This window comes from Meles meles, chromosome 4 (genome assembly GCF_922984935.1).
Source record: "Meles meles chromosome 4, mMelMel3.1 paternal haplotype, whole genome shotgun sequence".
NCBI lineage: Eukaryota > Metazoa > Chordata > Mammalia > Carnivora > Mustelidae > Meles > Meles meles.
The window spans coordinates 162140724-162153062 of NC_060069.1; the positions used below are offsets into that span (position 1 = coordinate 162140724).

General features: G+C 56.6%; 1 protein-coding gene across 5 annotated transcripts; it reads left to right on the forward strand.

The window, feature by feature from the left end:
* The first annotated feature begins 6771 nt into the window (after window positions 1–6771).
* On the forward strand, window positions 6772–11471 carry LOC123939739. 5 transcript variants are annotated; one of them, XM_046001555.1, is made up of 4 exons: window positions 6772–7579; window positions 9175–9323; window positions 10095–10192; window positions 10587–11471. In XM_046001555.1, exons 1-4 carry the CDS (start codon window positions 7440–7442, stop codon window positions 10695–10697), a joined length of 498 nt encoding a protein of 165 aa, XP_045857511.1. In that variant the 5' UTR covers window positions 6772–7439; the 3' UTR covers window positions 10698–11471. The 5 variants fall into 5 exon arrangements, 4 of the variants coding, with proteins under 4 accessions (XP_045857511.1, XP_045857509.1, XP_045857510.1 ...); XM_046001553.1 differs by having other exon boundaries at window positions 10850–11471; XM_046001554.1 differs by having other exon boundaries at window positions 11024–11471.
* The last annotated feature ends 868 nt before the right edge of the window (window positions 11472–12339 follow it).

Genomic DNA, 12339 nt, shown 5'->3' on the forward strand with positions numbered 1-12339 from the left:
CCTAACACCCGCGTCCCAGGGGCCAATGCTGGTGTGGGGCTGGGCCTCTCCCGCTGGGGCCGGTGACTGCCCCCCGTGCCGATGGCTGACACAGCCCTGGGGATCACAAGCAGCCCTACACCGGCCAGTAAATGTACCTTAACCCCAGGGAGGCAGGCGGCCACAAAACTTTCACGCGTTCAGAATTTGCCTCCAAAGCCCGGAGGGGTCATCCGAGCGCGCACTCCCGTAACAGGGCTCTCCTCCCCGCCCCACCCCTGCGCCATCGTCTCGCGTCCCTGCCTCGGTGATGGTTGGCGGCGTCGCTGGGCACGTTCCAGCCGGGAGATGAGGCGAAACGGCCACCGGTGTTGAGTGCGCACGCGTCTTGTCCGCCGCCGGTGTACTGTTTGCGGGCCCTTGGCCGTTGCACACGTGCTTTGGAACGAGGCTGCTGAAATAGGGACCCACCGCGGGCGTGATGCTCGGAGGGCCGCGGGGCAGATCGGCCACGGCACCTGCCGGTTGGAGGACGGGAGGCATCCCATCCTCGGCGAGTCCCCATCTCACCGGCGGGGTTCTTCCTCAGCGTGTCGGCGCCAGAGAACGGTCTCACGGCCTCCGCCCCGGGCCCTTATCTCCCTATCCCCCAGCTACTCTGGGGGTCTGATCTGACCATGACCTGGAGAGTGGCACTGAGAAGGAAACTGGAGCCCTGCTTTTTCCAGAGCAGCTGAACTCCCCAGACAGCGGGGGGACCACCCTGGGGCTGCCCGCAGACCGGCATGGCACTCACGCCCTGCGGACCTCCTGTGCCCGCCGCCCGGTCTGGGGGAGTGAGCCGGGCCTCTTCCTGCTCGGCCCGTGGCCCTTCCAGGGACTGTCCAGGGCCGACGGCCCCACTTGGGAGCACAGTCCCTGGACGGCCAGGCCTCTTCCCGCAGAGGACCCTCACCCTGTGCACAGAGCACCCCGTCTTCTCAGGCGGCTCACCCCGCAGATCTGGGAATTAAGCTCACGGGCTGGTGAAGTCACCGCCGGGGAGGAAGCTTCTAGTAAGGTTGCGTTGGTGGACACGGCCGGTCGGCAGTAGACCCCAGGCCCCTCCTAGTGCCTTGGTTATTTCTCATCTCCTTTAAAAAACTGTTTTTTCTAACAATAACTTTTTCGTTTACTCTATTACGCTAAAGAACACTTTGTTTTACTTATGCATTTGATGGATTGTGGTAAAATACACGTAGCGTGGAGTTGTCCATTGTAACCCTTTGTAAGTGCAGGGCTCGGGCCAGCGAGCACACTCCCTGGGCTGTGCCGCCGTCCCCAGAGTCCAGCCCTGGGGTTCCTCGCATCTCGGAAGACGGAAACTCTCTTCCCATCAAGCGGCGACACCTGGTTCCCCACCCGCAGCTGCCGGCAGCCTCCGTTCTACTTTCTGTCTCTGAATGCGACTGCCCTAGGTCCCTCCTAGGAGCACGGTCACACAGCGTCCGTCCCTTTGGGTCTGGTGTGTGTCACCGAGCACAGGGTCCTCCGCGTCCCTCCGTGGGGCAGCAGGTGCCCAAATCCCCTTTTTAAGGCTGGAAAGTACTTCCGCTGTGTGCCACCGTGTTTTGCTCCTCCGTTCACCGGTGCGGGGACATTCGGGCACCTTCCAGCCTGGCGGTCGTGAGTGACGCTGGTGCGAACAGGCGTGTGCGGGTATCTGTGTCCTGGCTTCCAGCTCTTCTGGGAATATGCCCAGGAGTAGAATTGCTAGATCATATGGTAACTCGACGTCTCACTTTCTGAGCAATTTCTAGGCTTAATTTTTTTAAAGATTTTATTCATTTATTTGACAGACAGAGATCACAAGCAGGCAGAGAGGCAGGCAGAGAGAGAGGAGGAAGCAGGCTCCCTGCTGAGCAAAGAGCCCGATGTGGGGCTCGATCCCAGGACCCTGAGATCATGACGTAAGCTGAAGGCAGAGGCTTTAACCCACTGAGCCACCCAGGTGCCCCAAGGCTTAAGTTTTTGAAGGTTTTGAAGGCTCTCTTTCAAGGTTCACTCAAAAAAAAAGAGAAATATATATATATAAATATAATAATAAATAAATAAATATATATATATATTTAGAAAAGGAGAGAGAGAGAGCAAGAGAGATGGGGGCAGGGGCAGAGGGAGGGAGAGAGACAGAATCTCAAGCAGGCTATGTGTTGAGTGTAAAACCCGATATGGGACTTGATCCCACAACCCTGAGATCATGACCTGAGCTAAAATCAGGAGTTGGACACCCAACTGACGGAGCCACCCAGGCACCCTCCCTTAATATTGTTATAGTGATGTCTCACAACTAACATGACCGAAAAGTCTTATTCTCCAGAGTCTCCTTTCCCGGGGGGAATAAATTAGCAAGATTTGAATGTGATACAAATGCCCACCAACCCAGCTGACCGACCAGGCTCCAGGCACCGGCAGAGGCTTGGGGTTTGTGACGGCTTGCTGAGGACCGCATGTGCTCATGAAATCCCACGGAGGTTGTACCAAGGAGGGGGGGTCCTCTCAGTACGGGGTGGGGGGCCTGTATTCATTCGCTGACCATTTAGAATTGACCGTGCATGAAAAGAAGGGCTGCCTTTACTATCATTTAATTTTTTGCAGGTGGTTGTGCTCCCAGCAAACTACCACACACTCTTGCACCGACCTTGGCCGTGGGCCCCTAGGTTGGTAACGCTGGAACCACGACAAAGCTTCAAATGGCTCTGGGCCCAGATGGCTTCATGGGTGACTCCATCACACCCGTAAGCAGCAGACCACCCAGTGTTGCCTCAGTGGCCTCAGAGCATAGACAAGGGAGGACATTTCCAAATTCTTTTTATAAAGCTGGGAACAACAGCAAAACCAGTGAGGTACAGCACAGAGAGATAACTGTAGCCCCGTTTCACCAACGAATGTCAACGCAAAAATGCATAAAACCCAATAAGCCAAGGCCTGGGGATGTGAAGACGGTCTGGGATGGGGGAAACTCTGAAAACCAACCTCCATGTTCACTGAGCAGAAGAGAAGACTCAGGAGGTTGCCTCCAAGGGGCAGACATTTGACAGAACCAGCCCCTACACATGCCTTGGAAAAAAAGGCCAGACCCATAAGGATATGAATGATTCAAATGATGGAAAAAGCCCGCTCGACAGATCTCAGCCGAAGTGCCCAAGTTGTGTTGAATGAGCGAAACTCGGAAGCATTCAGATGAAAGCCAGCATAGTCCCTGTTGTTCCATCCGGGTCCGAGGACGAGAGGGCGGCGTGCTGGCAAAGGGCTCGAGCCTGGATCCCAGAGAACCCCTGGGGGACAGCCACCCGGAGCGGGAACACAGCTGAGACGCCCGTGGGCCACTGAGGAGGACCTCCTTGTGGCGCAGACGGCAACGGGAGAGATGGTGTAACGGGAAGTACCCTGCCTCCAACAGCAGCGGGACAGATGCACGCTTGGTAACAAGTGAGAGAGGAACGGCGACGGCCAGCAGCAAACGCTACAACAGTTCCCTCCAGCGAAACACCGACAGGTCTTTCCCCTTAGAACTAGCCAAGCTGGCCACCGGGTACGGGGGTCAGTGGAGCGTCTGACTGGTGGTTTTGGCTCCAGTCGTGATCTCAGGGTCGTGAGATTGAGCCCCGCATCAGGCTCCACGCTCGGTGTGGACTCTGCCTAAGACTTTCTCTCCCTCTGCCTCTGCCCTTCTGCACCCCGTCTCCTCCCCCAAATAAATAAATAAGCCTTAAAAAAAAAAAAAAAACTAGCCAGGCTGATCTTAAAGTTCACATGGAAAAAAATAAGCAGGTGAGTCGCTAGGGAAATTCTGAAAGAGAAGGTTATATCAGGAGACCAAAATAAGACAACAGACCCCAAATGTTATGCCCCTGGTCATCAAACTGAGACTTAACTTAATTACAGCTCTGGCTTCTCCCAGAGGCGGGAGCTTGGCGTCGTCAGGAGTCACCTGGAGGGCACAAGCAAGGTCATCTGTCTGGCAGGCCCCGCGGTCCCCTGAAGGAGAGTGACCTTGCCCAACTAGTTTGTGTTCTCCTGGGATAAGGCCCTCGTCCCACTCCCTCCTGTCCAGACAGCCTCTCATCTGTGCAGCTCCCCGGGGCTTCTTTCTGCCCAGTCACCGCAGGAGGCCACAGGTGGCCGGGTTCAGGCGTCACTCAGGGAAGCCAATCAGACCTTCAAAATTGACTCCATTGGATTTTGTTTTTTAACACAGGCTAGTGGCCCTACCAGACACCTATAATGCTTAGATGGTTGCAACACTTGGAACGTGGGCCAACGAGACAGCGGGGGCCGTGGGACAGAGTCTGGGACCCAGAGGCAGACGGTTGGGACACTGATGACTGACAGGGTGACGTCTGATTTTCAGTTGATCCTGCTGAGACGAATCCCTAGTTCTCCGGAAAAAATAAAATTACATCCCTACCTCACTCCCTAAACCCCTATATGTCACAAATATAACAAAGGTTCAGTTGTCGAATTCGAAACCGTCAACGTACGAGGAGAAAACAGAGTAGTTTCAGGACGGCGAAGGTCTTCTGAAGTCAGCCCAAATCAGAAGCCACGTATAACATCGGTAAAGGCACAGTGATAAAATCCTGGCCCAAATGAAAGCACCATAAACAGAGATGAGAGACTAGCGAGAAAGGAAACATAGGACCTGGAGCTTCCCAGGAAAAGGTCTCATGTCACTCATATATAAAGAGGTTCTACAAATCAATGTGATAAAGACCAACAAAGTAATGGAAAATGGGCAGAGAACAAAACAGCTCACGAAAAGAGAAATACAGGCTCTTAAACATAGGAAAGGCAGCAGCGGCCCTGAACAACAACATCATGGTGAGGGGATAAGGGAGGGAAGGAGAGGGCTTACAAGTGACACCACCGAAGCTTGCGAGACCGGAAAGACAAAGCTGTGTGAAAGCCCCCGGCAGGGCGGATTGCAGGAGAAAAGTGCTCTGACACCTTCTGTGGGGACATTTTTGCAACGTTTATAATATTTACACTCAACAGCTCCATTTCTAGGGGTTTTCCCTGCAGATACGTGCACGGAAGTGCCAGAGAACGTTTGCACCTGGGTATTGATTGCCGTTTTATGTGTAACGGTCAAAGGCAGGAAACAGCCTCCATGTCCGTCAGCAGGAGCTGGTCAGCTAAATGGCGCATGTGCACGGTGGGGTTGGCATCGGGCAGCTGCTAAAAGGTACAGGCTTTGCGTGCAACCAAGTAATTGCCAAGTGCCAAAGTGAGGAGCAGAACAGGCCATGCACCGTGCTACCTGGGGGCACGGGGAACCCCAGGGGTATACATTGTGCTACCTGGAGACACAGAGAATCCCAGGGCCCTGCACTGCACTACCCGGGGACACGGGGAGCCCCGGGGCCTTGCATCATGTTGCTGGAGTTATGAGGAACCCCAGGGCCATGCACCATGTTACTGGGGTCACGGGGAGCCCCTCAGCGCTAGCGCCTCTGTAGAGAGTCATTTTGTTGGTTTGCTGGAGCAGCCATAACAGAATGCCACAAACCGGGGGGCTTAAGTCCCCAGGATGGTATATTCTGTTGGGGTCCTGGGGGCTGGAAGTCCAAATCCGATGTATCAGCAGAGCCACGCTCCCTCTGGGGCTCTCGGCGAGGACCTTTTCAGCCCGTTCCAGCCGCAGGGGCTGGGGCGGTCGGGGGCTTGTGCTGCCGGGGTCCCCTCTCGGCCTCCGTCTTCCTGTGGCATTCCACCCTCCCCATGTGTCTCTCCTCCCTGCTATTTGGTAAGGAGGCTCTCATGGGATTGGGGGCCCACCCTAATCCAGGACAATCTCATGTAGACATCTGCGACGAACAATGTGCTAAATGAGGTCACATCTCTCGGTTCTGAGTGGTCCTATCCCTTGGGGGCCACCGTTCAGCCCACTGCAGTTGGGAACGGAGGTCAGAAAGATGTCTTGGCCCGCTCTTTGGGATTTCAGACCGTGTCTCGGAATGACCCATGATCCGAATAAGCAGCTAGCTAGCGATAGTGCTTGGTGTTGAGGACGTCTTGGGCACCGGCCTCCAGGCGGACCATCGCTGGCTGCTGCCCCATGGGGGAGGGGCACGCGGCCAGGACGGGGAAGTGACAGCGGGGTGCCCCGGAGCAGCAAGTCTCTCGCCTGGGCACTGCCCTTCCATCGCGGGGAGGGAGACCGGCTCTTCCCAAGTAGGTATCTATTTACATTAAATCTCTCATTTTTAATAATGCAAATATTCCTCACTGATTCAAACACTTCCCCATTTTATGTTAACTCACTCACCTCTTTAGCTGACCTCTAGCCACCCTACACACAAACCCACACACGCATGTCCACACACACACGCACACGCACACATGCACACACACAGGCACACGCACTCACGTGTGCCCACGCAAACACGCACACATGCACACTGATGCTGCCCGGTGGAAGCCGCAGGTGGGAGGGCTGGGATGGGCAGTCGGGGCGGGCACCCCCTTCCCTCCCCACTTGGCTCCAGGAAGCGCTGAGTCCTTTTCCTGCGCTGGACTCAACACCCCCCACCCCAGCTTCGCCTCACAAAGCGTTTCTTTTACCCGTGAGACACCAAGAATTTTCATGTTCCAAAAGCTTGGGTCAGTCACATGCAAACTATTCTATGCAAATGTTTTGGGAACTATTTCGGTCACTTCTCCATTGTTGGGGGAGGTGGGTTTGCCGCAGTCTTCTGTTCCGACCTGCTTCCCCACCGTCCACTCCGCTTCTCCCTCCCGGTCCTTCCAGCTGCCTTTGCGCACGAGCCCCTCCCCACATCCCAGAACCTGCAGACTCCAGGTCTGAAGGAGCACCTGGAAGCCTCGTTCCCCTTTCTCAGCCCTCTTGACAGGCGGTCTGGATGCAGAGGGACGCTTGGCAAAGTCTGCAGACACTGTGGCTGTCCCAGCTTTGGGGGCTGCCCTTAGCATCTGGTGGGCGGAGGCAGGGACCGTGCTCAGCATCTTCCACCCCACAGGACGGCCCCCAGCAAAGAATTCTCCGGCCCCAGCTGCTCATTGCCTTGGACGGGAAGCCATGACCTAAACCAACCTGACCTGTAGGCATCAGGGCCGGTGTCAAGGATATCGGGGAGGGGCTGCAAAGCCTGTCAAAAGACGAGCCCTTCCGGAGGGATCCCCCGCTCCCCTGGCTTTGTGAGGAGTCTGTGTCCCCCTTCTGGGTCTGACCCGCTGCATGTGCGGGGGCGGGGAAGGTGGCTGCCCTGTGGGAGCTCAGGTCCCCTCCCCCAAGGCGGTCTGTCTCTCTCCCTTCTCTTCATCCTCCTCTGAAGCCGGGGGCCCATTTCTGAGAGGTCCTTCCACCCGCTAGGGTGCTGGTTCTCCTCCTGCCTGGGAAGGACAGAGCGTGGGCGGCGGGACTCTTACCTGGCGGGGGGCTGGCACAGGGAGGGGACATGTCTCTGTGCCCCCAGTTCTCCTGCCAGCCCGGCCCCGCTCAACAGCGGGCAGGAGCCCTTTCCTGCCCCGGGGATCTGCAGACCAAGCAGCAGGGAGGCCGACCGCGGGCCAGAGTGCCAAGAGCGACAGGAACAGGGTGAGCCAGCGGGGCGGGAGCCATCGCGCAGGCGGAAGCGCCAGGCTGATCCACACGGGACTCTTGCTGCCAAGGGGGTCCCGGGTGCAGGTGTGGACGGGGAGGGGCCACACGGATCCCCCGAAGTCTTGGTGTGTGAACACAGCCTCCCCCCGAAGGCAGTGGCCACTTCCCTCAGCCTCCCCCAGGGGTGCCCCGGCCAAGGGGGGCTGGGTGGGTCAGAGGGCAGTCGGAGGACCAGCGCCTTCAGGGAGGACAGGGCTGGGAGCCTGCAGCCCGCGGCCCCGGGCCTTCCCCAGCATGGCAGCGGCTCTGTTCCCGGCCGTGGCTGAGGCCGAGCGTGTCTCTGTCCTGGGCACGTCGCTCGGGCCCTAACGGCCTACAAATGACCCCATCACGCTGTCCTCTGGTTGCAGCACGACCTCCTGGATGGAGGACTGCTTCCCCCCACCCTTGTCCTCCTCTGAGGAACCTGGGCGGGCGTTCTCGGCTCTTCTCCATTCCACCTGCTCTGGGTCTCCCTAGGGTCATTTTGAGACCCCATCCCTCGGGCCTGAGACGGGGCAGGCTGCCGCAGTGCCGGGGCCCGGCTTCCCTGGGCTGGGGGGGCTGTGACCCCGGCGTGGTTTCGCTTCCTGCTGCTGCTGCCTCTGGGGGTTCCCCTACAGCTCTGCAGCTGGACGTCTGGGGGGAATTCTGCTTGCAGGGGGTACGAGAGAAAGGGGCCCTCGGCGTGGAGGGTCGGGCCCAGGAGCCGGCAGGATGTGGAGGCCTGGAGGCGGGCCGTGTGGCTGGGTGCCCGGGAGAGGCTTCTGGGGAGAGCAGAGTCTTGCGCTGAGTTGTTTTTGAAATACGTGCAAGTTCTCTTTGGTACCACAAGATCAGCCGAGATAGGAAGCAGGATCCGGGCGAGGGGCCCCAGGTGACACCCGGGCCCGCCAGGCCAAGAGGCTGCCGAGCTGAGGACAGGAGGTTCTCTCAATTTCAACCCTCTCAGGGTTTTCTCAATTTCGTCAATTGAGAATTAAGTATTTTCTTTATGGTGGTATCCTTTAGAGGCTTAACTCTGACTCGGGCCCTGTCCCAACATGAGTACTTACTTGATTACCTTCAGAGTTATCGGACTCTAGTGAGTGGTTCTTTTTTTAAATTTTAAATTTAAATTTTATTGTTTTTTATCTGTCTCAGAGGTAGAGGTCAGTGATTTGGCAGCTGTATACGACACCCAGTGCTCGTCACATCCCGGGCCCTCCTGAACGCCCGTCCCCAACTCACCCCCTCCCCTCCCCTCCCCCCAGCGACCCTCAGTTGGTTCCCTAGACTTAACGTCTCTTATGGTTTGCCTCCCTCTCAGTTTCCATCTTATTTATTCTCGATGGCCTCTGTAAGCCCGTTCATGTTTTGTTTGCAATCCCCACGGTGACAGGCCCAGGAGAGTCCCGCGGGAAGGTTTGGGGGTGTCAGAGTCCTGGAATCTTTCAATGGGAAGTTCTGTGGGGAAGGGGTCTTTGCAGGCGTAATTAATGGGAGGATCTCGACATGAGACCACCCTGGGTTTTCTGGGTGGGCCCTCAGTCTGGTAAATGTGCCTATAGGGACACACAGGGACAGGCCCAGAGGCTGAAGTCGGGCTATGCCACCACAGCCGCGGGACGGCTGCAGCCTCCGGACGCCAGGCAAGGCAGGAGGCCTCCTCCCCTGCAGCCTCTGGAGGAAGCCCGGCACGGGGACACCTTGATCACAGGTGACAGCGTGCACAGTCCCGTTGTTTGAAGCCACCGTGTGAATGAGAATCTGTTAGAGAACCTCAGGGACACCCGCCTAACCTGGGAACGTGAGAACAAGGAAAATGCCTATTAGCCCATGGAGTGAGAATCTTCAGGCAAAATAATTACTCAGTTTTTTTTTGGTTTTTTTTTTTCATTAGAAAAGCCATATTCAGGCCCAGGGTTTGTATATCTGTTCTGTCCTGCAGTACATCGCAAATCCGAGATAATCGTAGGGAGCGACCTGGCCCAGACAGATCAGCATCTGGGTCCTTAACGGCTCCATCATCAGCACGTTCCCTCCCACGCCACCTGCTTGGGCGTCCCCCCCAGCTGGACGGGCAGAATGAAGGAGGGTGCCTCGGTCAGCTCGGGCACCGTAAGAACAGACATTTATTTTTCACACTTCCAGAGGCAGCAAGTCAGAGATCAGGGTGCCTCACTGGCAGCTCGTGGTGGAGCCTCTCTCCCTGGCTTGCAGACGGCTGCCTTCTCGCCATGTCCTCACGTGGCACAGAGAGAACCAGTCTCTTCTTGAAAGGACACTAATCCCATCCTGGGACCAACACTCATGACCTCATCTAAACCCAGAATCTTCCCAAAGATCCCCCAACCAAATATCGTCCCACGGGGGTTAGGATTTTGACACGTGAATTTGAGGAGGGGGACAAATTGCAGTCCATAGCAGAGTGCATGGCCCTGCTGTTTAAGGACGCTTCTGAAAGCTGCGTATAACACATCTGCTTCAGACGCTGGCCGAACTTTAGGCACACGGTCACACCCAACTGCAAGAGAAGACAGGAAAGTTCCTAGCTATGCTGAGGGGTTTCCATTACAATGTGCTCAGGTAAGAGCTGGGATTCAGACTTCTTCCACGTTGCTTTGTCCTGACCGTGATACCTCATGGTCCAGAATGGCTGCTTGAGAGATAGTCATCACCTCTGCATTCCAGCCAAGAAGGCATTCCTTACTCAGTCAAACCATAGTGTGGGGGTGTCGTCTTTTATCGGCATACAATGTATCCAGCCAAAAGCTGGGCTCCTTATTACTGATGGAAAAGGATGGAAAGGGTGTAGGGAACCAGCAGTCTTTTCCACATCCACTGTCCACTGTCTGGTTGCCTCCAGGATTAGCTTAGCCTGATGTAAAGCGGCTCTCTCCTGTGCTGACATAACCACGAAGTCTCCACCACATGCTTCCCAAGTGCCTGGGCTCAGCTTTCCTTCCCCTTTTCCTCCCAGAATCTGCCAGCAAACAGCAGGCAGTCGTTAGCCGAGCATTTGTTTGCTGAGCTGAGGCTGAGTTGCACCAGGTGTGGAATCAGGAAGCAGAGGCTGGCGGTTGCTTTCTGACCTCGAGTCAGCCTACCGCCCGTGCCAATGCTGGCCACCCCCTGCCCGGCCCTGTGCCTCCCCAGTTTCAGAGTTTACAAGTCTGGCTCCCCTTAGACTTTCCACTCCGTACCCCTCCGTCAAGTGTCAGAGCTCTTTCTAATAAACCCCAGATGGAGAGACTGTTTTGCCCAGCAGCAAGTTCATCCCCTGGCCTTCTTGAGACATTTAACAGCCAAGGATTGTCCAGAGCGGGGACAAGGCCATGGAGGACAGACACCTGGGCTCAGGAGGTGACAAGGCACGGGGACAGGGAGGGACAATTGCCCTCAGCCATCTGTCTGCAGCCAGGGGTTTCCAGATGGTTCGGCCTGACCTGCGGGCTCTCCCCTCCTTTATCTGCTCTGCGCTGGACAACGGGACCCCACCGTGTACTGCCGAAACTGTCCCAAGCCAGATGGGAGGACAGACCTCGCTCTTCATGGCCTCCAGATGGGAGAGGTGCCTCTACGGGTGCGTGCGGACGGACATCGCCAGCGGGCACGTTCCTTTGAGCTGTCAAGGCTGAGGCTGCCTTGAAAGGAGCTGCGCACATCCCTGGGGCCCTCCAGGTGTCATGGGCAAACCCTGCAGGAAAGCCCCACAGCTATAATGAGCTTTTTCATGACGGGTCTTGGGAGGAATTAGAAATATAATTTTTCAGGCGCTTACCGATTATCCATGAAAGGGGCACGCTGTGAGATCTGCAGCCCCCCTTTTAAAGGCACTGATTTCTATATTAAAACAATAAAATATGTCCAAGGCAGTGCTGGCCCTACCGTGTTTCAGTGGCTCCTTCCCCCAGTTCTAGAAAGCTCGACCCCCGGAGGAAACCGAGGAGAATCTGCCCCTTGGCTCCTCGTCAGAACGTTCGAGGCTGTGTTTGGCCAGATGGAGAAGACGGGAAATGATTATGCATGTTCCCAAGGCGGGGAAAGAGCCTTGATCTTAGCGCTCAGCCTGGCAGTGTGCCTGCTTGAACCGGCTCAGCGTCACACGGGGGGTGGGGGGGCGGGGGGATGTGCTCGTCCTTTCCAGGCCCTGATGGAGAAATCCAAGTAGCCGCTATTACATTTCCAGCTCGTCAAATGAGATGCAGGGTGATGCTTGCACGGGGCTGTGGGGAGAGGCAACCCCAGCCCAGCAGACCCCTGTCCCCGACCACGGATGGTCTGGCAGCCTCCCCCCGTCTGCCCCCAGGGCATGGGCTAAACTGTGTCCCCGCCCCCTGCCCAGATGCTGGCGTCCTAACCCGGTACCTGTGGATGGGACTTTAATTGGAAACAAGATCTTCACAGATGGCCAGGTTAAGATGAAGCCATTAGAATGACCCTAATCCGATTTGATGTCCTTAGAGAAAGGGACATTTGGACAGAGAGACAGACACACACAGAGGGACGGTGATGTGAAGGCAGGGAGAACATGCCACCTGCCAGGAGTGTCTGGGGCTCCCAGAGGCTGCCAGGAGTGTCTGGGGCTCCCAGAGGCTGGAAAAGCCTGGAGCAGGGCCCTGGGAAGGACTCTGGCCTCCAGCACTGCGAGACAGAGATGTCGGGACCCAGACCGCCCAACCTGTGGCCCTTTGTGACAGCGGACCGGACCCTTGCCTGCCCTAGCCGACGGA